The sequence below is a fragment of the Porites lutea genome, chromosome 9 (assembly GCF_958299795.1).
Source record: "Porites lutea chromosome 9, jaPorLute2.1, whole genome shotgun sequence".
NCBI lineage: Eukaryota > Metazoa > Cnidaria > Anthozoa > Scleractinia > Poritidae > Porites > Porites lutea.
In genome coordinates, this window is record NC_133209.1 from 6,194,660 (window position 1) to 6,221,003 (window position 26,344).

At 39.9% G+C, this 26,344-nt stretch overlaps 2 protein-coding genes across 3 annotated transcripts; both read left to right on the plus strand.

Annotated features, from left to right (window-relative positions):
- The first annotated feature begins 2,054 nt into the window (after positions 1–2,054).
- LOC140947600 (uncharacterized) lies at positions 2,055–4,201 on the plus strand. Its single transcript, XM_073396750.1, has 4 exons — positions 2,055–2,301; positions 2,398–2,452; positions 2,794–2,828; positions 3,603–4,201. Exons 1-4 carry the CDS (start codon positions 2,158–2,160, stop codon positions 4,068–4,070), a joined length of 702 nt encoding a protein of 233 aa, XP_073252851.1. The 5' UTR covers positions 2,055–2,157; the 3' UTR covers positions 4,071–4,201.
- Positions 4,202–10,983: 6,782 nt separating this feature from the next.
- LOC140947599 (uncharacterized) lies at positions 10,984–25,681 on the plus strand. 2 transcript variants are annotated; one of them, XM_073396749.1, is made up of 4 exons: positions 10,984–11,138; positions 11,240–11,294; positions 24,635–24,669; positions 25,083–25,681. In XM_073396749.1, the coding sequence occupies exons 1-4, from the start codon at positions 10,995–10,997 to the stop codon at positions 25,548–25,550; spliced, it is 702 nt and encodes a 233-aa protein (XP_073252850.1). In that variant the 5' UTR covers positions 10,984–10,994; the 3' UTR covers positions 25,551–25,681. The 2 variants fall into 2 exon arrangements, with proteins under 2 accessions (XP_073252850.1, XP_073252849.1); XM_073396748.1 differs by lacking the exons at positions 10,984–11,138; positions 11,240–11,294 and adding exons at positions 23,936–24,124; positions 24,237–24,291.
- Positions 25,682–26,344: the final 663 nt, after the last annotated feature.

Here is a 26,344-nt window from a genome sequence, read left to right on the forward strand (position 1 = left end):
TGGACGTCTTTTTAAATACAATGACGTGGGACGTCTTCTGCTTTTAATGTTTATTACTGATTTGCTGTTTGCAATCAAAAGGGACGCGTATATCTTCAAGGAAACAGGATGATTTTGTAGGTTGCCGAAGCCTCAGAAGCTCGACAAGTGGGTGATGGCTGGAGAAAAGCGGCAAACATGTTGGCCCAAACTTCACGCTGAAACCGAATACGAAAGCCAGCTCACTGTAATTCTGTAATTTTTTCACCCGGGGACACTTTCTCACGTACAGAAATGATGGTGTTGCCCGCCCTACCTTTTAGAGAATTGATACCGCTATCGGCGCGTAAGTCTAAAAAGACTGGTATAACAGCTCTCAATAGACTTTTACGGGCATTTTTGACAACTCTTGAGGGTTAGGGGTTTAGCTAACCCTATAACTGAATTCTACTACCTTTTCAGGGTGTTGTTATTTGTTATCACTATTATTTTGTTTTTCCGACGAGCTACTTTTATAGAGAAGTATTTCCCGGGTTATTTGCATAATTTCAGGGCTCCGACTTTAAAATGCAAATTGTATTACTTAATAACATCACCTTGGATATTACTGAAACAAGGAACGCGGAACGGGAATCGCGGAACGTTCATGGGGAAACAGAAAGGTGAAGGGGAAACAACACAGAGAATGGGTAATAAAGTTACTGATAGGGCTAGGGCTAAGGCTAAATTTGGCTCCCATTTTTCATTTTCCCATTTCCGTGTTCGTTCTCTGTTCCTTATTCCTCGTTGGGTGGAGAGAAGCGAGGACCGGAAATACGTCTGTGTCCGCAGGCTAGTACCATCCAGGTCACTTGCTGCGTTTCAGAAAGGTTCTTCTCGGCATTTGATAAAGCGATAAATTTAAAGTCTGTGTAATCAGTTTCCTTTTCTGGACCCAATAGATTATCATCAATTTCAGTTGTTTACTACCAATTAGCTAACTCGCTAGTTTATTAGTACAATGCGCTTTTTGGCAATTCCCTAATTTATCCCAAACAAAACCTGCCAACTTTTTCTGAGTCAAATGCGCGAGATTTTCATCTTGTCATGACTGGACTTTCCGAAAACATCTCTGCGACTTCCGAATATTTCCGACGATTTTCTGAAGACTTCCGATGTACGGAGATGTTCCGACGGCCTTTGAGCACTTCCGACGCTATTAAAAAGACAACAATTTTTGTGTTATGTAATATACAGTTAGGATACAAGGTCAACACTAAGACGTTTTTGGAACATTTTCGGTGAAATTGAATTGAATTTTCGTTATGATCATGTGCTAAAAAAGAATTCGTCCGGATTTGTGGGTCAGGCGAGAGAAACTGTCGTTGACGCGTGAGATTGTTGTCTTAAGACCACGGGCGTAAGACTCACGCATAATGCGTGAGAGTTGGCAGGTTCTTTACTCGATCCTTCAGATCAGTATTCTCTGATTCGGAAATCTTCGCGTCGATGTTCAGCAATCTAGCCAAGAATCCTGTCAGCCATTAAGCAGATATCATTTGACACTGATAAGAGGTAAATTAACTTTCATAGCTAGGGGTAGGATCTCTGGAGTGCCGTTCGGGATTGTCCGGGATATTTCAGGGGTGGTTGGGTTTTAGAGGAACCCTCGCGCGTGTGATTGAGGGAAATTATATGTCCGCTGTGAAGGGAGTTGACTGTAATAGTAAATTATTTTCAAAATTCCAAGAATTGTGGTTAAACGTGACCAAACTAGACTCATCAATCATTCATAATTCATCACTCAAAATCATAATAAGAGGCAATTTTTTGTCGCAAGAAAACAGAGAAAAATTCATTTTTAGCAAGTTATTTTAAAGTGATCAGTCTAAATGCTGAGTATTTGAATTGTTTGTCTCAGAAAATGCGCACAGATAATCATCCGCTGCGTGACCGAAGCAAATAATAGATTAGAATGGCTAGATCTGTTTCTGAAAAAATGTCAAATGGAGTAAAGTGAGTTTACTTAATGTTTCCTTTGCGGTCTAATATGATCGTGACCTTCGCTGTCACATAAACACGATTATCGAACAAGTTTCTTTTCTTTGTTTCAAAAGTAAAGAATGACGTTGCAAGGAGGGATAAAATGCACTAGTTCCTTACAACGCAACATTTCAAACGTGACTTTGATAAACGAAGATGAAGGTCGCATCGTTCAAGATTGTTTTCATTGCCCTGGCTCTTAATGCCTTCGCATCCAAGCAAGTCGCTTGGGGCAGAAAAGCCTCTTCGACCTCGGCAGCAATGAGTATTCTGTCTCGCTGCCCCCAATCCAAGTGCTTGGTAAGATTCCTTCCCCGCTAAAGTTGGCCGGCTTGAATCTTCATTTTATAAGATTTTACGGTCTGAGATATCTCTTTCTCTTTCTTATGAAATTAGACGGATGCAGTTACTTGTCTTGCTGGAGCGCAGTACAGCAACGCCAATAACTCAGGTGTGAATAGGGAATACGCTATTATTTACTATTTTGAACGGAAAAGAAGTCATGATTCTCCTTCAAGCTTCTTAAGTTTCAAAAGCAAAGCGGGCAATATTTCAAGATACGAATAAATGAAAACTTTGTTCCGTCTGAAATTAATAAAACGTAAAATCTCGTTTTTTCTGCCCAAGTATAAAATTGTTTTACGACTCTAAACTCGCAATTTTAATACTAAATTACTAAAAACAGCTTTTTATTGAAGGAGAGATGTGGCGGATAACATTGTACTTCATTAATTCAAACTTTTCTCTGACAATTAATCACTGATTATATTATTTTTCTATTTGGTATCTTAGATCACGCAAAAAAAGTGGAAAAACTAGAGAAAGAGGTGAGTTTCTATTTCTCAAAGACGCTTAGCTCTAGAAAAAAAAGTGCAAAAAAAGGAAGGTTTTTCTTCCTGTCATTTAACATTCTAAAAGATTCTTTGCAGATGTCATTTTTTTTTTCATCTGATTTTCACCAAAATCGATCGGTGGTTTAATTGGTTTTGTTTAAAGAGAGTGAATTTATCTTATTTACTGGCGTTTGTTTAAGTCCAAATATATTGATGTATGTGAACAATAAGCATCAACCCCCATTCTGATCCCAACAACAGATTTCCACGTCACATATTGCGGGGAATTACTGATCACAGGAGACTGCCTTTAAGAGTAAATTAGTTTTTATTATTGATTTAATAGTCGTATTTAACAGCTGGAGAGTTCAAAAGAGTATCAAGTAATCATTATTATATCTCTTATTCTTTTTTTCATTGTCTTTTTATTTATTTACTATTTATTCCTTTATTGCGGGCAACAAGAGAAGCCCAAAGTTGTAATCGCCAGGTTGTTATCACGCATTCGTCGCATGTATGAAGCAAGCATTAGTTTGGACTTCCACTAAGAATGTACAGAATGCATGGAACGCAATTTCATCACTTACGTTTAGACCTTCTATCACCCGCAATCTGATCACACGTGTTTCGACCTTCTATCACGGAAAACTTGACTTATGCAAAGCACAGCGTTAGAGCAAAAGCGCTTTGACCTTCGATCGTTGTCGCCCGCACTTCGTAACCTTTGGTTATTACTAGTTTACTTATATTTTTTTAACTCTCCCACAGATCGCCAACTTAAAAGCAGAGCTGGCAAAAGCAGGCAAACCTTCTGGCTTCGCTATGCTTGACAGCAATGGCCGCCTGCCCCACAGCCTTCTTGACGCAGGTTATGACAAGTACTCTGCGTACGACTTGGCGTGGCAGTCTCTCCACATGGCGGCTGCTGCTGCCTGCAGAGGTAGCACAGCTTCAGGAGGATCTGGTTCCTGGGATAACCAAGTGATGACCAGAAACACCGCTGACAAGAAGACATGTGCTTGGATTTGTGCCCAGACTGCTTTCCACAACTGTGACGCAGAGGTTTCTATATATGGAAAGAAAGGCAAGGCCACACAGAACGGAATGACCGTGGGCTGGTTTTACAACTACGGCTGTAACTATGCAGCCAATGGAGGAAGTGAGGCGTCTAGTTCTGACGAAACTGTCTGGAACAAAGGTTACAGTTATTTCAGCTTCTGTTGCTGTCGAAAGTAAAATCCAGAACAGTTTTGTTACCAGGGCGATTAAAATCATTGTAGTAGGGACGTAGAGAATAACTATGTATCGCCACTTATTTCTGGTAATGATTGAAGCGCAAAATAAAAGCTGTAACTTGAGATATACAACTGTTTCTGCTGTATTTGTCCACTTGTACTGCATTAACCCCCCACCCCACCCCTGTCCTCAAGAGAGAGGGAGATGAATTGGAAGGTAGAAACCTTGAAAGTGAGCTCTACGTGTTCAGTCAGGCTACTAAACATTTCTTGGATTCTTAAAAAGAAATGGAAAGTTATTTACCATGTTTGTTAATCAAAATATCTTGGCTCGAGCTTGTACAGACAAGATTCTTAAGACCCTATGCATTCACAAATAAACCTCTGTGGTTCGTTCGACGCCTCCTCGACAGAAAAAAAGAGGAGGGGGTAGGAGTATTTCAAGCCTTTCTTAGTTCTCCTTCTCTAATTTCCAAAGCACTCGTCTAAGGCTATGACTACAATACACGGGAAAGCTCCTGCGCCTGCGCGAAAACCATACCGGATAGTGCTTTTGTTAACACACGAGAACGGTGATACTAGGGCGGTCTATCTTGACTGGGGTGCTGAAAATGGATCGTCACATAGGTTTTCATACTCGGCCTGGATATTTTTCATGTTGACACGTCATTTTTAGCCTAAAGCAATTTGCAGGGGTAATGGTGTGTTCATGTTGATCACGTGAAAAAAATGGTGGTATCACATGATTGGTGGAATTACGTCGTCATCTCGAACTCAGATTCCATGATCTTAAGTCGGTAGCCATGAAGCTTGAAAATTGCCAAACATCTTTCAAAAGCGATCAAGTCATCAACAGTAAGATGACAGTTTTAAAAAATGATCTCGATATCTAATGGTTGGGCACCAAAAATGATTAACTTGGTTAAATCCTCCATTTTAAATGTACAATATGAAGGAAAAGCAACTTTCAATGTTAGTAGTTCTTCCCTAAAAGCTGGCTTATCCAAAAACAATGGATACTTCGAAAACTTAAAAAAAGTAGGCCTTAACAACAAGGACACTGATACATATAATATCTAAAGTCACGAAGTAAAATGAATATTGATCAGCACATGCTTTTCAATTAAGGGCGTTAGGTTTGCCCCAATTCATTCTTCATTCATTTCAATAACGTTTTTCGGTAGAGCTTTCGCTGATGAATTACCTCTACCAGAAATAGTTGGCAAATTTGCAGAGATAAATTATTTCAAGGATCAACGTCATTGACATTAGCTCTAAAAATAGGTCTTCGTTACAGAATGGGTGCGGTTACACTAAACCTGGATATTAAGCCCTTTAAGTGAACTGTATAAATTTCAAATTGGGTAGCCCGCCTAATTCTTTCATATTTTTGTCGATTTAGGAAACCGGCGATAAGTACATACATTTGAACTTGACTACTAGAGCGCAGGAAAGATAAGCGCGCGCAAGACACATGACGTCAAAATGGACTTGATTATTTCTGATCGCAACGTTTTTTCATGCCTTACTTCGGTTGGTACAGAAAAAGAGAACAACTAAAGAAGACTTAATGACAGCATCCGAACACACAAAGACACCTAACCATTTGGTAAGAAGCATTTTACACGTGGACGTCACGGTATTATGCATGCATTTAATAGGGCTGTTTAAGATTAGACTTTTAATTGCATCTTACTTGCTTTGAATTGGATTTGTTTTGAAAAATCCGATAATTGATAAATTCCTTAGCGCGTTAATGCCAGGTGGGAGACGGCAGAGATGGGGCGGATATCGTTTTTTTTCCCCTTTTTCTTATTAGAAAATCCGCTTTCAGTAGATATCTTAGACATTTCTATCTGATGTAATGAATCCATCCGGAGTATCAATTCCTTAGATACACCGCGCATTCTCCACTCACTAAAAAGCCTGATTTTGATTCGCAAAGAAAAACACCCTTACCATAATATATGACTTAGAAGCCTTTGTTAAAAATGTACCAACCAGCTACTAACATGGTACCGACACGTTATTGACTGGTAACCGGCAAGCAGACCGACAACGTACCGACAAGTAAAAGACAGAACACAAAATTGTTCCTTTCATTTCAGTCGATAGTCAGCCTAGTCATGGATTCAGAACGCCAGTTCCCAGAGTACACAGCGAGGAAATGGAGTGTTATGAGCAGCATGTGTATTACTACGAAAGCTCCTTTTATTGCATAAAAGGTAAAGTAAGAGGCCATTACGTGACGTTAAAGGGATACAGGTGGGAAGAGATGGACGAAGTTCAACAAGAGCAATTCTCAAAAGAAGTCTCTGTGCTAAGGTAAAAGTTAGCCTGATTTAGTACCGTTACGCACATCGCCGCGGAGATCACAGACGGCACTTACGAAGATATCTCACTTCGTGACCTCTTTAAAATCACTACAAATAGTATCAGTATTTATAATGGCTTGGAATGCTCCGAAAAATCATAGCAAGTACAACAGTCGTTCTCTAGCTGCGCGCAAATTAGTAGGAATAACCGTTACGCGCGAGGCGCGAGATGGATTTATAGTTCTGAAGCCCCGCATAGCACTCGGCTAATTAAAGACTCCCTTCCTCGATCATTCATTTGTTGCTATCCAAAGCAACCGTTCTCTAAAGAACCCTCCTTTTCGGGAAGATCAGTCCTAACAGATTTATGATAATGTCCGGAGGAATGGAATGAAACATTTTTCTTTCTTTTTCAGCAACTTGCGGCATCCAAATATCCTCCTTCTTATGGCCGTGTATACGGATCCTTGTGCTAGAGCCTGTGGAATGTTGCTTCTTAAGAACGCTCCTTCTTGAGGACAAGACTGTCTTTGATGAGGACACTGTTCTGCGTTTCAGCCGAGACGTAGCATGCGCAGTGCAGTTTGTTTATCAGCGAGGTAATCACAACTGCAATCTGGGATCACCTAGTGTGGTATTAACTGAGAACTTTGCAGCAAAGGTTCGTTTTCTAGATTGCTCATTGTCTGCGGGTTAAGCCATCGCTCCTGCAAATAATTTCGGACTGGATATGTGACCCCTCGGAGTTCAAGTCCTTGGAATTTATCCTGGGTAAATGGGTCACTCGCCTACCCCCGAACGTCGCTGGGAGAAACATCTGTTCTTCCATTTCTTCTTTCTTGGCGAATCATTTACATGTGAAACAAGACGTTGGCTCGGCTAAAGCAGCCGGGTCACCCTTTTTCGATTGTAGGGTCACCCTCCTAGCCGGGCCATTTTTTTATCCACATAAACCTTTTGGCTCACCCAGCCAGGTCAACTCGGTCAAGGCGAGACAATAAGAGCATGCGCGAGCGCTTTTGGCAAGGGAATGGGGTCAACTTTTTTTATTCATATAAGCACTCCCTTACGTTTACTCAGCTGGGAGAATGAGCCTCTCTCCCGAAACAAGTTTTCTCCATATAAACGGGGACTTTGATATCTTTTCTAATCTTCCATTAACCATATGGCTTGAATGCATTAATTTTAAGGCAAGTTTTTGAGTATAAACTGTTTCTCTAGAAGGCTATTTCTTTTGAATTGCACGTCAAAAACCACAACTCCAACTTAAATCTCGCCAGATTTGCAACTTTGAATTTGCAAATCAGAGTACTCTGCGTACGACTTAGCGTGGCAGTCTCTCCACATGGCGGCTGCTGCTGCCTGCAGAGGGAGCACTGCTTCGGGAGGATCTGGTTCCAAGGAAAATAAGGTGATGACCAGAAACACCGCTGACAGGAAGACTTGTGCTCAGATTTGTGCCCAGACCGCGTACCGCAACTGTGACGCTGAGGTTTCAATCTACGGCAATAAAGCAAGGCCACAATGAACGGAATGATTGTGGGCGCGTTTTACAATTACGACTGTAACCATGCAGTCAACGGAGGCAGTGAGGTGTCCAGTTCTGTCATGAACTACAGTTATCCTTATTTCAGCTTCTGTTGCTGTCGAAAGTAGCATTCGCAACGCTTTTATTACAGAGCGATTAAATAATTGTTGTGGGGAAACATAGAATAACAATCTATCGCCATTTGTTTTATTTAGGGGTTTTTCGCCGTACCATTTAGGGGAATCGTACCGCTTCAGTCGCGTTGGCCTCAAAAGATCGCCATTAGAGCTCTCGGAGGATCTTCAGGGGCCGTACCTCGTTCAGCCCCGCCCAAGAGTACCCAGTGAGTACCGTATTTATTCGAATAAGCTTTCAACCTCGAATTAGCGCCCACCTTGAATAAGCGCCCATTTTAAAGGCAGAAAAAGTTAATAAGCGTCCAGCCTCGAATAAGCGCCCACCCCCTCCTCCACCCAATGAAACTCAAATAGCAATCACCCCTACCAACCCACTTGAGTGAATAAATCCTATTCAGAGACTTCCCCGAGGACGCAGTTTTCTTCAGAGTATTTTACAGAAACCTTACTTTGGTACTTCTTCGCATTTTGTTATTATTATTATTTTTTTGGTTGCAAAATGAACATACTTCACTTGCTGAAAATGGTGAAAATTTAATAAGCGCCCAGCCTCGAAAAAGCGCCTACTCTCAAGGTCCAAAAATTTAATAAGCGCCCAGGGCGGTTAATCGAATAAATACGGTAATTCTGCTACCTTTAACATTTAAGGGTGTTTGTAAACTTTTCCCACGAGCATGGCCGCTACTATTATATTCCCCGGGTAATTTTTATTCGTTTCACTGCTCTGCCTTTTCAATGCAAATTGTATTATTTATTTAGTTAAATAATCTCGGATCTTACAAAGAAGGAGGCCACCAAGGACGGGGAACGGGAAGCGAGCACGGGTCGTGGAAAAAGGAAAAAAAAGGAACAACACAGGGAATGGGGTGGTGAATTTCGGTTTTGTTCCCATTTTATCATTTTCATTAGTAACATCTTGGTCAGAAGGGTGTGACGAGTGCCAAAGCGTTACTGTATTTGTTTTTAAGATTAGTGTTACGTAATGTGGCGATGTGAATATTTAAGTAGGCTATATAAGTTACGTCTTGATTTATCAAAGTGAGAATATCTACCTCATGTAGCGGTCTCTCACAAGTGTTTCAAAGGGTTGTTCTCTGTATTTTATAAAGCGAGCAATTTAAAGTCCTTAAAATGTTTCAACATCTCCTTATCCCTTTGTAATAACTTCTTCTTTGTTGAAACGAATTTTCCTGAAGCCCGTTGGCTCGACACATTAGCATCAATTAGTTAAATAGCTATTTAAGGAGAGCAGTACAATGCGTTTTTTTGGCAGTTCCCAAAGTTACCCCAAAGCAAGTTGTCTTGAAGTCGATCGTTGAAATCAATTTCCTGTAAGTTGAATCCTCGTTAATATCATCCCGGTCAAGCCATTTTCTGTACCGGTATCCTTTGTCGCCTATTTCCGGGTCGTCTGTGAATTAAGATCTTCGATACTGTTTTAAAAACTCAGTCGCAAATCTTCGCCTCGTGGCTACGTCGTTGTCAAAATTTCAAGTAATGAACACTGTCTGTCAACCATTCGGAAGATAGTACTCGACGAAGAGGTAAAGGGTGTGTTCCTTTCGGTGAATCCAAAAACGGATTTTAGATCTAAGAACGGATTTCGCGTTCCTTTCGGTAAATCCAAATCCGGATTTTTGATCTGGTGAATCCTTTTTGAAAAAGGATTCATTGGATTTGAAATCCGAAGAATCCAAATCCAGATTAACGGATAAGTGATCTACGCTGTTCCATTCACAGTGGATCAGAAATTAGTCAGATGATCCAGCGGTATTTCCAGTTGAAGTATTCCCATAGAGGCCGTAGAGTTTCCTCGTTGCTGTCATTTGCCGCAAAACATCTGAAAACATTAGAAGATTGTTCCTGGTACATTAAAATATCCATATACTAACCATTTGTCTCTAAAGATTGCTTAAAATCAGAAATAAGTAGTAACAAATGAACTGCTATCTAACTACAAACTCGCTTGTAGACGCGACGGGCACTCGATCGTGTTACATAAAAAAATCCGAGCTATGGAACTGGATCAAACTGGCCGACATTCTTTAGATAATTTTCAATTTATGCGCTTCTTTCTTTGTCTGTTTTATATGTTCCATCGTCGCTATTCGAACTACCGACCACTAAATTCTGCACGGTATAATCGCATAATTTGTCAAACAGTAGAAAACACGTCATTTTTTGAGAGGCTGTCGTGCATATTGCACGCGTTGGCGAAAGGTTACCAAGGTTACAAATCCAATTTCGGATTTCACGTTCCTTTTGACCGCGAAATCTGGCAAATCTAGGATCAAAAATCCGTTTTTGGATTCGCCGAAAGGAACACACCCAAAATATTCCTAGTTCAAAATCAGGGGCAGGTTTATATGAGTGTTTGGGATTGTCCTGGGTTGTCTCATGGATGGCCGGGGTCTTTTTAAGGCACCAGCGCCGGCAGTGCACGTGATTGATGAAAGTAAACTTATTAAGTTGTGTTTTCAAAATTTCAAGAGTTGCGATCAAACGCGTCGATTAAACTAACTACATGTATATCAGTTGTATTAAGTTATTCGTCATAATAAAAGCCATTTTCCTTAAAGGAGAAATAACAAAAATTCTTTGTCAACATTGAAGTGATTATTCTGAATGTTGAATAAGTATTTTTCGTGTTTTAGTTTCTTCAGAACTGCGTACAAATAATTATCCGATGCGTAACAGTGCATAAAGCAAATTAATTAGAATGGCTATTTGTGAAAAAAAAATCTAAATAGACTCATGTAAGTTTACTACTTTCTTTTGTCTAATATGATCGTGACCTTCGCTTTCACATTCAGCCCTCCAGTAGTAGAACACGATTATAGAACAAGTTTCTTTTCTTTGTGTCCAAAGTAAAGAATGATGTTGCAAGGACGGATAAGAGACAATAGTTCCTTACAACACAGCATTTCAAACTTTTATAAACGAAGATGAAGGTCGCATCTTTGAAGATCGTTTTCATTGCCCTGGCTCTTAACGCCATCCCATCCAAGCAAGTCGCTTGGGGCAGCAAAGCCTCTTCGACTTCAGCAGCTATGAGTATTCTGTCGCGCTGCCCCCAAAGCAAGTGCTTGGTAAGATTCCTTTCCCGCTAAAGTTGGCTGGCTTGAACCTTCATTATATATTTTAGTTATTTTATTTCTGAGTCATTGATTTCTCTTTCTGTTAAAATTAGACGGATGCAATTTCTTGTCTTGCCGGAGCGCAGTACAGCGACGCCAATAACTCAGGTGTGAAGAGGGAATACGCTATTATTAGATATTTTGAACCGGATTTTGAACGACGAAGACGGAAGTCATTATGCCCTTTCAAGTTTGTTCTGTTTTAACAGCGAAGGCAATTTTTCAAGATACGAATAATTATAATAACATTGTTCCTAGAATTAACTTAACATGGAGTTTCTTCATTTCGGCCTAACTATAAACATGCAATTGCCTAATAACTTAAAACTCGCAATTTACTAAATACCAGCAAACGGCTTTGTTATTATTATTGAAGGAGAGATGTCGTGGATCATTTCCTTCATTCAGAATCTTGTGGACGCGAAATTAGTCACTTAACATATTTTGAAATGATTTTTCTAATTCGTATCTGTATATTTGGTTTTAGATGAGGCAAAAAAATTGGAAAAACTAGAGAAAGAGGTGAGTTTCTATTTCCAATCGACACGTAAAACTAGAATTCCTGTAGTCTTGGAGAAAAATAGTAAGAACGAAAATAGAAACAAAGGTTCTTCTTCGTGCCATTTTACATATTTTGTTGTACTTTCCTTCACAAAAGATTCTTTGCCGCTGTCATTTCTTTTCCATGACATGTTCACCAAAACTGATGAATTATTTGGTTACACTTAAGAAACTTAATTCATCTGATTTACTGGCGTTCGTTTATGCCGTAATTGACGTATGAGAGCATCACTGAATGAGCATCAAGTCTTACTCAACTCAACAGCAAATTTTTTTGCCCCAGTTTTTCTTTTACGGATAAAAACTAAATTTAACTAAAAATTATTGATCAACTTGATAAAGTTCTTACTAGTTATTGCTGCGGAGCGACCGAAGGGAGCGAGCAGCAACATAATCAGGATTTAAAGGAAATATACAAGGGGCGACGAATTCTCGAATTCATCACTTTTTACCACAATGCATTGCATTTAACCACACTTTTTACCACAATGTATTGCATTTAACCAGAGTGCATTGCGCCACGAACAACTCAAATAAAAACACGGGGAAGTTCGGTGGGTGAGAGAGTGCATCGTTCGCTGCTCAGAGTTTTCTTCGTGGCAAATTTTCTACAGCACGGTTAGAGGTCTTACCAAATTTTAAGACACGCAGGAGTCTTTCAGATGAGTACGATGGTTAACTTGGGGATTGGATTTCAATTCAAGAGCCTTTGACTCGTCCAGGTGTTAAACCTGACGAGAAGATGAGCATTTGCTCTTCGACTCCGCAACGCGGGGGATATACAAATTCCAGCTTGTCAGAAGGTGATGTGAAAGTGAGAAAATGTCATGCAGTGCTATTCTTAAGAAACTGTTTGAGCCGAAAGTGGATGTGATTTTGAGCATTCGCTTCAAAATAACAGCGGAAATCGACATGACAAAACATATGTTTTGTGTCCTACTTTGCAGACGAGGACGTGTATCGGCGTTTTGAGGTTAAAAGGGGTTGACAGGCTAAACACGACTCCCGCTGTTTCGTGATGTAATAGGTCTTTGACCTTTAGAGTTTAGCTCTAACAAGTATGTCTTTTAGAGATTTTCCTCTCCTGTAGGAGATGAGAGGTGGTTCTCTGTATATTTCTCTCAGCATTGGTTGGTTTTCGATTAAATGCCACTTGCTCATTAAAATATTTTTAAGGTTAGGCACTGATGGATTGTACTGTGTGACAAAAGGCATTAATCCGTTTTTCACTTTTTGCGGTTTTTGTTGAAGTGCCGACTTTCTATCTGTAAATTTGACCTCTGCGAGGATTTTGTTTACCAGATTATCTGGATAGCCTCGGACACGCAAGTGTGATCTGAAATTTTTAACGTTTTCTTCAAATGTTGCCTTTGAAGAGTTGGTTCTAAGGAGCCTTAGGGCTTCGCCTTTGATAAATCCTTTTTTCACGCCTGGAGCGTGACAGGAGGAAAAATGCGTGTATTGAAATGTCTCAGTCGGTTTAAAGTGCGTACGGATGTCAAAGATTGAATCTTTGTAGAATCTCTCGCCTTTAAAGATAGTAGTATCTAGGAAGTTTGTTTTCTCTTCTGATATTTCAGCCGTGAATTTTATGGTAGGATGGTGCCTGTTTGCTTCTAAAATGAATTGGTCTATTTCCTCTCTGTTTGTGTCCCACAGGGAGAACACGTCATCGATGTATCTTTTCCACTCGAGGGGTTTTATCTTGCTTTTATTGATAATTTCTGTTTCTACCGCGGACATAAAGATGTTGGCAAAAGCAACTGCCACTTTTGATCCCATTGCGGTACCATGAGTCTGGAGATAGTTTCTTCCATTGAACTGGAAGGAGTTCTCCTGTAGTATAAGTCTAAGCAAGCTTCTGAGTGAATTTGTAGGAATGGGTGTGTCGCTCTTATAGAAGGCTTCATATGCTTTGCATACAGTGTTTATTCCTTCTTCTTGAGGAATATTGGTGTACAGGCTGGTAACATCCATAGAAACTAGGATCGCGTTGTTTGGAACTTTCCTCTTTTCTATAAAGTTGATAAACTGTGTGGTATCTTTGAGGTAGGATTTTTGTACTTTAGCGATAGGCTGTAGGATGTGGTCTAAAAATGATGATATACGTTAACATTTGTTGTAAAAATTTCTTGCTTGCCTGCCTCTCCTAGGATTTTCGAGCTTTTAAAACATGGTATAATTGCCCTTTTATAACGGATTTTTACCCTTAAAAAGGCCACCTGGAATTTTCCCTATAAGTTTGGAATCACTAGACTTTCAGCTAGGAAATCCAAAAAGATGAAAAATTTTAGGGGATAAAAATATGCCTATATCTACCGTTTAAATCAGCACTAAAATACATTTAACAATGCTATGTTTAAGTGGTTTTGAACTATATTCTCGTTGGGTGCCCCTGAATAATAATGGGATCAATTTAGGTTTCTGGAAAACTGCCCACCTACCCCTCTCCTAAGCCAACATTTTGCCCTAAACGAGAAATAAGTGTTAAAGGGGCTATGTCACCCGTGGCGCATGCGCTAGCTAGTGAAAACAAACTTGAAAAAGACGGCCCGTCTTTTTTAAGTTCTGTCGGAGATTTCGGAAGGCTTTTTTTAGCTGTTTAAATCTCAGCCATCGTTCTATAGTTAGCGAAGTTTTGAACTAAGAATCATTCTATGGTGATTACAGAAGAATATTTTTGCATTATTTTGAAATTGTTCGTCCTTGGATTTTTTTTTACGTGGATTTACAATGTCCTCTTACGATTGTCTTACCAGAGGCCGTTGAATTAGCAGAGAATTAACGACGGCTACTCCACGATGAGTGATGGAATCTTAATAAATGGAATCTTCCTTATTGTTCACAGAAACTTTCTGTTGAGTCATTTTAGAGGCTGCTGGCTCTTGAATTTTTTTTTTTTGCGTGTGTGTGTTCAAAGTATGTTGACATGAAGCGGCTATCGAAAGTTATCGAGGCGCTTCCAGGCGGATGTTTTTATTAAACGATTACTACAGCGTGGCCATGAGTTTTGAGACGAGACTAATCTTCTGGCGAAGGAAATGTTGTATAGTTCGGCTAGATTCCTTCTTGTATTTATCTTCATTCAGGACAACGATAAAAAACGACCGTTTACTCGTCCAGCTTGTTCACAACGGACATAGATAGCAACGGACCAGCACGAGTTAGATTCTGTGGTGGTCATGTTTATGAACTGTTTGTGTTTGAGCATATTCAGTGGAAAATAGCAGAGTTTATTTTCCCTTGTTATTCACGGACTGCTTACAATGGAGCTGAATACCAATGATACTTGGTTCTGTTTTTCTGGACGTCGCAGTGATTCGGCACGATCGAACAAATTTGCGCAATCAATGTGTGTTTCTCTTCAACACGGAGGCATCAATAAACGGCGTCTCTTGTCCTGTCAGCATGCGATCTAAATTACAAAGATCAGTAGCGAGAGACAAATCTTATTGTTAGTAAATTGAAACAGTCCTGGTCTTTACCTTTGGTATAAAGTTTTGTGGGTCGTTTCTTAAATAAGACTGATTTATTTTGTTGACTACGACAATATGTTGGTGAATTTTTGTTTGCGCTATATTTTGATGAATGGCACGCGTTTTTACCTCAAAACTACAAGTAAAATTGTCTTACCACTTTTTAATATTCTCGACGAAGAATTTGAGTGAACTCTTTCTAGCATAACCAGAAAGGAAACGTTCCGTTAATTCTATCAAAAGATCAGTTATCCAAACTTGTAAACGTCTCATTAAACATTTCGGAGCTTTGGACGTGACAGGAAGTCACGCATTAAAAACAATAGAATTTTGACAGTTAAAGGTAATTTGCATAACCTCAACGCGCATGCTCTCCAGCTGACATAGTCCCTTTAATGTTGGCTTATAGGGGAGGGGTAGGTGGGCAGTTTCCCAGAAACCTATATCGATCCTAATGATGCATTTCACAGCGGATTGAATTGGCACCTACAAAACCTTAAACGTGTACTTAGCTTTCTGTTTTTCGCCATGAGTCTTGTAAAATTCTCTTCGATTTGAAAAGGAAGAAATGTCTCAGTTTTACTATTTTTGTGAATCAGAATATCTTGACTTGAGCTTAGAGACTATATTCTAGCCCATATGCATTCACAAGGTCTCTATGAATTACTTAGCTAATATACAGATCAAGAGAAATAGAAAGGGGGAACATTTCAACTCTCTTTTTGCTTGCTCTCACTCTATCATTTTTAAAGCACTCGGTTAAGGCTGTGTCACCATTACACGGTTAGACCTTTTTGGCCAGAGATCCCCTTTAGGAAATACCTCCAGCTTACCCGGACTAATTTCTTGCTTGCAGAGTGAAAAAACGGGGTCGGTGGACAACAAACGACTTTGACCTCGTGCCAAAACGCTGCTTGTTCTGAAGGGTTCTACGTTTTGACTGAGCAAGTGTGATTTTTGCCGCTTGTCTCATACTGAGCTAATAAATTGCCAAAGGGAAGATTACAATGTGTCTGTTACGTAATAGTTGTCCTTGTGAAGATGATTTTGGGGGCATTCTAATTCCTCTGATAAAACCACATTTTCAGCAATGTTGTAAGAAGTATCAAAGGCGTTGACTTCAGTCACGTGATTTCTAAGTGCTTGCGGTTACATTTCTAAAGTGTTAGTATAATAACTCAGGGTCCGCTTGGAAACGAGTTTGGCTAGATGCGTACAGTTGGATCCCGACAGACCATGTGAAATCAGCTTCTGTCCGGCAGTGAATAGTCCGCGAAGAGCGTAACCCTTTTGCTGCAGTGGGTAACGTCGATTACAAAAGAAAATGACAACAAACGGGCCAAGTGCAAGGAAAAAAATAACAAAACCAACTGAAAGGTCCCCACAAACTATCATCAAGTTGTCCAAAATGGCTAGATTATCAGTGAAGGGTACCCGGAAAACCGACATTTCATGGCAACATAAACACAATTCTCTCACGTTACACTCTAATTACGCAGTGAAATCACAGAGGTTACCTGAGTTTGTTTAGCCTCCTGTGGAGGCGTTTTTCGGGGAGCTCGTTTTTCACCCCTCCCCAACAAAACGTAGCCTGCTTTGCAGCCGGCCCACGCACTCGGAAATATATCTCTATACAGAAGGTTTAGCGCGTCTGCGACGCAGGCAACACAAACGCCTCCTCAACCGAAAACAACATTCCTTTCCCATTGTTTTATTTGCGTGGTAAGTGACCAATCAACAGTTTTGACAGGCTAAACACGACTAAAACGTGACCCTAGAGTTAACGTTTTCCTTCTTTTCTTTCCTTCGCTAAGGTTATGCAGTGCATGGAGTATTCTAACATTTGACTAAATCTTACTTTCGCCGTACTGAATGTAACATTTATTAGAGATCAGAAAGCTTTCCCATCTTTCATGCAGATCGAGTAATTATCAGATTACCCTGCGGTCATGGTCAAGTTTCCAGAATTTGGAGAGTACAATGTGATGCTAAGCGTAGTCTTCGGTTGAGCTGGCGTTTGGTTTTTTTTTTTTTGGGGGGGGGGGGATGGGGAGAGAAAGACGAGCTCCCCGAAAAATGCCTGCGTGGGAGACTAGAGTTTGTACAACCTACTTTTGTCGAAACGCCAATCGCCCTCTGATCAATGATTGCGCATTGAAAACTTTCGACGCAAAAAAGTGACAGCAAAGCCTGGTCTACAACAGGACAGCCCAGTAATAAATTGGAACGGTTGTTTTTGAACAAAAGTCAATATATTGACCACACTAAGCTTACTTATTCCTTTGATCTAATGAGATTAGACCTTCATTGCCTTAGAACGCGATAATCGACAAGTTAAGTATCATTTTTTTGTTCCAACAATGTTAACTGACGTTTACCCTACTATGAGAGGTCAAAAGAGGCCTCTGCTAGCAGAGAAACTGACGTTGTAAGCATAGATAACAGACATTAGTTGTTTACTTCGAATCATTTCAGAGATAAGAATATGGGTGCTCCATTGAGAATTTGGACTTCCTCTTTCAAAGTTTGATTCTTTCAGTCCTTACATATCCTAATGAGGTATGGGGGTGCGCTTTTGTAGAACTGATTAGCTCTTTGCTAGGTGTTTTAAGTTAGGTTACTGCTTAAAGCGGTACAGTATCCTAGATATTCTTCGCCAGAGTTATGAAGTTATGGCGAAGGATCTCTTTCACCAACACTGCGTTAAGCGACCTTTTACCTCCCCAGAGAATGAAGGCAGATGAGAACTAGGTCGCATAATTATATTCTACCTAATGTTCGGACAAGTCGTTTTAAAGCAGTTTTTATAAATAGATGTTTTTTTAATAGTAACTAACACCCTATTTGTTTAGTCCTTTTTCTTAGGTATTTTTCGCTTTCCTTTATTCATTTTCTTGCCATGCATGTAAATTGTTACATTTCTGTTTGCGCAATGAATGATTAATAAAAACCTTTAACGTTATTATTATTATTATTATTATTAGATTGATGACGAGGATGAAGGTCGCAGTGTTCAAGCTTGTTTTCATTGTACTAACTCTTGCTTTTGCAACCGCTAAGCATGAAGCGGTAGCCAGCAAAGCCTCTTCGAGTGCAGCAGCTATGAATGTTCTGTCGAAATGCCCACAGAGCAAGTGCTTGGTAAGATAACTTCTCGACTTTTCCATATGTCATCAAACATATTACAAGGTTTAACTGTATTTCACTTTCGGCTTTTAATACCTTCTTTCTTTTTTTAACAGACGGATTCAGTCGCCTGTCTTGCTGGAGCACAGTACAGCAGTACTGAAAGTTCAGGTGAGGAAACTTGAAATATCGGATCACGTTACGCCAGCGAAGAAGTCTTTATATCTTCAAAGCCATGTCCCTAGAGGGCACGTGAGGCAGTTTTGTCTCTACACCAGAGGCAATTTTTAAAAAAGACGCGAAAATAATTTTAAAATTGAAGTACTGTTAAACTTTCTTCGGTTGGGCCAAAGTAATCACTTTAAAATCACATGAAAAAGAGCGTTTCTACGATACTGGCATGGATTTTTCAACGAAAAAGTGACGTCCTCACTTTTATTAAACTAGTAATTAAACAATTAAATTATTTTCCATACAAATATCCGTTACTTTTGATAATTTACAGATCACACAAAAAAGCTGGAAAATCTAGAGAAAGAGGTGAGTGTACCATATTAATCTAAGTTTCTTAGCAACAGCAAAATGTTTCATTAGATATTCGCTTTGTTGATATAGGTTATTTAGTGACTCGTAAGAAAGAGAATTTGTCTGGTGTATGAATGGATTGATTCAGACTGACTGATTGATGATTGACTGATTTTGACTGGGGGATCACGACGCATTCATCAAACATGATGGGCTGGTTTCATTCCAAAGATGTCAATCTTGCTTTTCAATCTTAAATTCTTTTTCAGGAAAAGTAAGCTTTTTTGTAACAAAATAAGGTTGCAAACTTCTTGGTTTTCTCCACTTTCTCTGTTATATAAACTTTGATGTCAGGCCGTGAGTATTGAAATCACTTTTTTCTTTTATCAAAGACAGAAAGTGAGTTTGCTTAGAAGCTACAACAGCTACAGAGAAGTGAATTTGTTAAAAAGTTAGTAAGCAGTAATAAGTTAACGTTCCTTTCATTTTCAAGGTTTTGTTTTTCGTTCTTGGAATCTTTTCAGGTCGCTCATCTAAAAGCAGAACTGGCAAAAGCAGGCAGCCTTCTGGCTTCGCTTTGCTTGACAGCAATGGCCGCCTGCGCCACAACCTTCTCGCAGCAGGTTATGATAAGTACTTTGCCTACTACTTGGCGTGGCAGTCTCTCCACATGGCGGCTGCTGCTGCCTGTAGAGGTAGCACTGCTTCAGGAGGAACTGGTTGCTGTGAAAACCAGGTGATGGCAAGAAACACTGCTGAGAGGAAGACTTGTGCTCAGATTTGTGCCCAGACTGTTTACCGCAACTGTGACGCAGAGGTTTCAATCTACGGCAAGAAAGGCAAGGCCACAAAGAACGGAATGGTCGTTGGCGCGTTTTACAACTACCATTGTAACCATGCAGCCAACGGAGGAAGTGAGGTGTCCAGTTCTGACGAAACTGTCATGAACTACAGTTATCCTTATTTCAGCTTCTGTTGTTGTCGAAAGTAGCATCCACAACAGTTCTATTACCAGGGCGATTAAACTCATCGTGGTAGGAAAGTAGATAATAACCATGTATCGCCATTTATTTCTGGTAATGATTGAAGCGCAAAATAAAAGCTGTAACTTGGGATAAACAACTGCCTCTGCTGTTTTTGTTCACTTGTACTGCATTACCCCCCTCCCCCCCTTCCCCTCGTCCTCAAGGGAGGGGGGATGAATTGGAAGGTAGAAACCTTGAAAGTGAGTACTACGTGTTTAGTCAGACTAGTAAAAATTTCTTGGATTCTTAAAAATAATGGAAATTTATTTGCCATGTTTGTTAATCAAAATGGATCGAGCTTATACAGACAAGACTCTTAAGACCCTATGCATTCAAGAATAAACCTTTGTGGTTAATTCGCTCCACGCCTCCTCGACAGATAAAAAGAGGAGGGTGTAGGAGTATTTCAAGCTTTTCTTAATTTTCTCTCTATCATTTCCAAAGCACTCGTCTAACGCTATGACAACACTATACCTGAAAGCCCTTGCGCCGGCGCGAAAACCATACCGGAAAGGGCGTTTGTTAACACACGAGAACGGTGATTTTAGAGCGGTTTCCGGTAACGAAGCGAAGCTACGCCGCGCCGATCTGGAAAGTGTTGGATCGTCAAATAGGTTTTTATACTGGGCCAGAATATTTTTCATGTTGACATGTCATTTTTAACCTTAAATAATTTTCAGGGGTAATGTTGTGTTCATATAAAGTCCAAGTCGATCCAGGTCCATTTCCTCAAGTTGATCACTTGAAAAAAGTGGTGGCATTACATGATTGGTGGAATTACGTCGTCATCTAGAAAATTCCATAATCTAAAGTGGTAGCCATGAAGCTTGAAAATTGCCATACACCTTTCAAAAGCTATCAAGTCATTAACAGTAAGATGACAGTTTTAAAAACTGATCTAGATATGTAATGGCGGGGCCCCAAAAACTATTGATTAGGTGAAATTTTCCATTTTAAATGTACAACTAGGGGTACCTTCCGGCAAGTGCCAAGGAGGCGAATTTGTTTATTTTTTGTGGAATCACACGAAAAAGGTCGCTTCTACGATACTGTTGCATGGATTTTTTAACGAAAAAGTGACGTCTTCACTTTTATTAGACTACGAGTAGTCCCCCATTTTTCCTCAGGAATAGTAGAGCGAGCGAAACGCGAGCACGCATGAAAATCACCCCACGCGACGCGTGTCGCCTTTTCACGCGTGGGGTGATTTTCACGCGCCCTCGCCTTTCGCTCGCTCTACTATCCCTGAGGAAAAATGGGGGACTGCTCGTAGTCTACACTTTTATTAAACTAGCAATTAAACATTTAAATCATTCTCCACACAAATTTCCGTTATTTTTGATAATTTACAGATCACACAAAAAAGCTCGAAAATCAGAGAAAGAGGTGAGGGCACCATGTTAATCTGAGTTTCTTAGCAACAGCAAAATGTTTCATTAGATAATCGTTTTGTTGATATGTAGCTTATTTAGTTATTCGTGAGGAAGAGAATTTGTCTGGTGTATGGATGGATTGATTAACTGACTGATTGATGATTGATTGATTGATTTTTTACAGGGGGATCGCGACGCATTCATCCTACATGATGGACTGGTCTCATGCAAAGATATCAATCTTGTTTTTCAATTTGAAATTCTTTTTCAAGAAAAGTAAGCTTTTTTTTAACAAAATAAGATTGCAAACTACTTAGTATTCTCCACTTTCTCTGTCATATAAACGTTGATGTCAGGCCGTGAGTATTAAAATCGCTTTCTTTTATCAAAGACAGAAAGTGAGTTTGCTTAGAAGCGACAACAGCTACAGAGAAGAAAGTTTGATTAGAAGTTAGTAAGCAACAAGTCATCTTTCCTTTAATTTTGTTCTGTTTGTCGTTCTTGGAATCTTTTCAGGTCGCTAATCTAAAAGCAGAACTGGCAAAAGCTGGTACACCTTCTGGTTTCGCTATGCTTGACAGCAATGGCCGCCTGCCACACAACCTTCTTGAAGCAGGTTTATGATAAATACTCTGCGTACGACTTGGCGTGGCTTGGCTTGGCGTGGCAGTCTCTCCACATGGCGGCTGCTGCTGCCTCCAGAGGTAGCACTGCTTCAGGAGGAACTGGTTGCTGTGACAACCAGGTGATGGCAAGAAACACCGCTGACAAGAAGGCTTGTGCTCAAATTTGTGCCCAGACTGCTTACCGCAACCGTGACGCAGAGGTTTCTATATATGGAAAGAAAGGCAAGGCCACAATGAACGGAAAGATCGTGGGCAGATTTTACCATTATTCCAGTCACCATGGAACCAACGGAGGAAGTAAAGTGTCTACTTGTAGCTCTGACGAAACTGTCATAACGGTTATTATTTCAGTTTTTGTTGCTGTCGAAAGTAGCATTCACACCAGTTTTGTTACCAGGGCGATTAAAATCAGCGCAGTGCACGTGGGAAGGTATAGAATCAGTGTATCGCCATGTACTTCTGGTAATGATTGAAAAACCAAATAAAAGCTTTTTTAAATAATTTTGGGATAAAGAACCGCGTCTACTCTCTTTGTCCACTTGCACATTATTTAAACTGATCCTTCTTTCCACCAAAAATGAAAATTGACTCATCAGCAATAGCAAGAGAAAAGCAGTGTGCCACTCACCTTTTTAAATTTTTTACCTGGGGACACTTTCTCACGTACAGAAATGATGATGTTGCCCGCCCTACCTTTTAGAGAATTGATACCGCTATCGGCGCGTTAGTCTAAAAAGACTGCTATTATAGCTCTCAATAGACTTTTAGGGGCCTTTTTGACAACTCATGGTGGTTAGGGGTTTAGCTAAGCCGATAATTGAATTCTCCTACCTTTTCAGCGTGTTGTTATTTATTATTATTATTATTTTGTTTTTCCGACGAGCTACTTTTATAGAGAAGTATTCCCCGGATAATTTGCATAATTTCAGGGCTCCGCCTTTAAAATGAGATCACCTTGGATGTTCCCAAAAGGAGGAACGCGGAACGGGAATCGGGAAAAGTGCATGAGGAACAGAAAGGAAATCGGGAAACAACACAGAGAATGGGTAATAAAGTTACTGATAGGGCTAAGGTTGGCTCCCGTTTTTCATTTTTCCATTTCCGTGTTCGTTCTCTGTTCTTTATTCCTCGTTTAAGTAGCATCCTAGCCTGCGGACACAGACGTATTTCCGGTCGTCGCTTCTCTCCACCCGGGTGGAGAGACCGGAAATACGTCTGTGTCTGCAGACTAGTAGCATCCAGGTCACTTGCTGAGTTTCTGAAAGGTTCTTCTCGGCATTTGATAAAGCGATAAATTTAATTTGCGAGTTATCAGTTCCCGTTTCTGGACTCAATAGATTACCATCAATTAGCTAATTCGCTAGTAGAGTAGTACGATGCATTTTTTGGCAATTCTTTAATTTACCCCAAACGAAAGTTGTCTTTTAATCGATCGTTCAAATCATAGTTATTAGAGGAGACTGGTTATGAAAAGCGGCAAACATCAATGATAAAAACAACAGTGCTGCAGTTTATGTTGGAAGCACTCTGAAAGTGCACAATCCTTTGTTTTCTGTTGGCAAATTGTTACGGAATAAATTAATGCAACGTTTTTATTGGTTAATACAATCAAAATGATAGGAATTCTTTTGAACGTTGTGCACTTTCAGGTCCACAAAAACATATAACAAAGGAGTCTGACGGGTTTCATAACCATTCCACTCAATTAACAATGTTTTTTGTAACAAGAAATCAGAGAAAAATCTAATTCTAGCATTAAAGTGATCAGTCTAAATGATGAGTATGTGACCTGTTTGTTTACGGAACTGCGCACACAAATGAATAATTATCCACTGCGTGACCAAAGCAAATAATAAATCCGAATGGTTAATTCTGAAAAAAAGTCAATAAACTAAAGTAAGTTTACTTAATGTTTCCTTTGCGGTCTAATATGATCGTGACCTTTGCTGTCACATAAACACGATTATCGAACAAGTTTCTTTTCTTTGTTTCAAAAGTAAAGAATTACGTTGCAAGGACGGATAACAGAGAGTAGTTCCTGTACAACACAACATTTCAAACGTAACTTTCAGATAAACGAAGATGAAGGTCGCATCGTTCAAGATGGTTTTCATTATCCTGGCTCTTAATGCCTTCGCATCCAAGCAAGTCGCTTGGGGCAGAAAAGCCTCCTCGACTTCAGCAGCTATGAGTATTCTGTCGCGCTGCCCCCAAAGCAAGTGCTTGGTAAGACACTAACTTTTCCCGCTAAAGTTGGCTGGCTTGAGTCTTGATGATAAAATCAATTCTTAGTGTATTTAATTACTGAGATATTGCTTTCTCTTTCTAAAAAATTTAGACGGATGCAGTTACTTGTCTTGCCGGAGCGCAGTACATCGACGCCAATAACTCAGGTGTGAAGAGGGAATACGCTGTTATTTACTATTTTGAACGGAAAAGAAGTCTCTTCAAGCTTCTTATGTTTCAAAAGCAAAACCGGCAATTTTTCAAGACACGAATAAATTAATTAATCCGTCTGAAATAAACGAAACGTAAAATCTCGTTTTTTCGGCCTAATTATAAACTTGTCGTATGACTCTAAACTCGCGGCAATTTACTAAATAAACGGCTTCTTAATGAAGGAGAGATGTCGCGGATTACTAACTTCATTAATTCAACTTCTCATGGACAATTAATCACTGATTTTATTGTTTTTCTAATTATTTTTCTAATTGGTATCTGTTTATTTGACTTTAGATCAGGCAAAAAAAGTGGAAAAACTAGAGAAAGAGGTGAGTTTCTATTTCTAAACGACGCTTAGTTCTAGAAAAAAACGTGCAAAAAAGGAAGGTATTTCTTCATGTCATTTAACATTCTAAAAAAACAACATTTCTTTCTTATCCGATGTTCACCAAGATAGGCGGGTTTTTTTGGTTATCTTTTTTACTGGCGTTTGTTTCAGTCCAAAAATATTTCACGCACGAGAACAATAAGCACCAACCCCCATTCATCCCAATTTTGGGGCTTTACAAGAGACTGTCTTTAAAAGTAACTTAGTTTATTGATCTGATAGTCGTATTCAGCAGCTAGACAAATCAAAAGAGTTTCAAGTGAGCATTATTAATCCTCTTCTTCTTCTTCTTCTTATTTTATTTTCATTTATTTGTTTATTTATTTATTTATTATTTTTTGAACTCTCCTAAAGGTCGCCAACTTAAAAGCAGAACTGGGAAAGGCAGGCAAACCTTCTGGCTTCGCTGTGCTTGACAGCAATGGCCGCCTGCCCCACAACCTTCTTGTAGCAGGTTATGATAAATACTCTGCGTACGACTTGGCGTGGCAGTCTCTCCACATGGCGGCTGCTGCTGCCTGCAGAGGTAGCACTGCTTCAGGAGGATCTGGTTCCTGGGCAAATAGCGTGATGACCAGAAACACCGCTGAGAGGAAGACTTGTGCTCAGATTTGTGCCCAGACTGTTTACCGCAACTGTGACGCAGAGGTTTCAATCTACGGCAAGAAAGGCAAGGCCACAAAGAACGGAATGGTCGTTGGCGCGTTTTACAACTACCATTGTAACCATGCAGTCAACGGAGGCAGTGAGGTGTCTAATTCTGACGAAACTGTCATGAACTACAGTTATCCTTATTTCAGCTTCTGTTGCTGTCGAAAGTAGCATCCACAACAGTTCTGTTACCAGGGCGATTAAACTCATCGTAGTAGGGAAGTAGATAATAACTATGTATCGCCATTTATTTCTGGTAATGATTGAAGCGCAAAATAAAAGCTGTAACTTGGAATAAACAACTGCCTCTGGTGTTTTTGTCTTGTACTGCACTACCCCCTCCCCCCCCCCCCCCCTCCCGTCCTCATGGGAGAGGGGGACGAACTGGAAGGTAGAAACCTTGAAAGTGAGCGCTACGTGTTCAGTCAGATTAGTAAAAATTTCTTGGATTCTTAAAAATAATGGAAATTTATTTACCATGTTTCTTAATTAAAATGACTCGAGCTAATACAGACAAGATTCTTAAAACCCTATGCATCCACGAATAAACCTCTGTGATTCTCTCGAGGCCTCCTCGACATACAAAAAGAGGAGGGGGTAGGAGTATTTCAAGTCTCTCTTAGTTCTCTCTCTATCATTTCCAAAGCATTCGTCTAACGCTATGACTACACTATACAGGAAAGCTCTTGCGCCGGCGCGAAAACCATACCGGATAAGGCTTTTTGTTAACACATAAGAACGGTGATTTAAGAGTGATTTCCGGTAACGAAGCGAAGCTGCACCGCCGTGATCTTGAAAGTGCTGGATCGTCAAATAAGTTTTCATACTAGGACAGGATATTTTTTTCATGTTGACATGACATTTTCAGCTTTAATTAAATTTGCAGGGGTAATGGTCCAAGTCCAAGTCCATTTCCTCATGTTGATCACGTGAAAAAAGTGGTGGCATCACATGATTGGTGGAAT

What these genes read in the sequence shown, in the direction of transcription:
- LOC140947600 (XM_073396750.1), top strand. Translation starts at nt 2,158, where the DNA reads ATGAAGGTCGCATCGTTCAAGATTGTTTTCATTGCCCTGGCTCTTAAT. An exon ending in GCCCCCAATCCAAGTGCTTG is followed by an intron (nt 2,302 to 2,397) that starts GTAAGATTCCTT and finishes TTATGAAATTAG; the next exon opens with ACGGATGCAGTTACTTGTCT. An exon ending in CAGCAACGCCAATAACTCAG is followed by an intron (nt 2,453 to 2,793) that starts GTGTGAATAGGG and finishes TTGGTATCTTAG; the next exon opens with ATCACGCAAAAAAAGTGGAA.
- LOC140947599 (XM_073396749.1), top strand. Translation starts at nt 10,995, where the DNA reads ATGAAGGTCGCATCTTTGAAGATCGTTTTCATTGCCCTGGCTCTTAAC. An exon ending in GCCCCCAAAGCAAGTGCTTG is followed by an intron (nt 11,139 to 11,239) that starts GTAAGATTCCTT and finishes TGTTAAAATTAG; the next exon opens with ACGGATGCAATTTCTTGTCT. An exon ending in CAGCGACGCCAATAACTCAG is followed by an intron (nt 11,295 to 24,634) that starts GTGTGAAGAGGG and finishes ATTTGACTTTAG; the next exon opens with ATCAGGCAAAAAAAGTGGAA.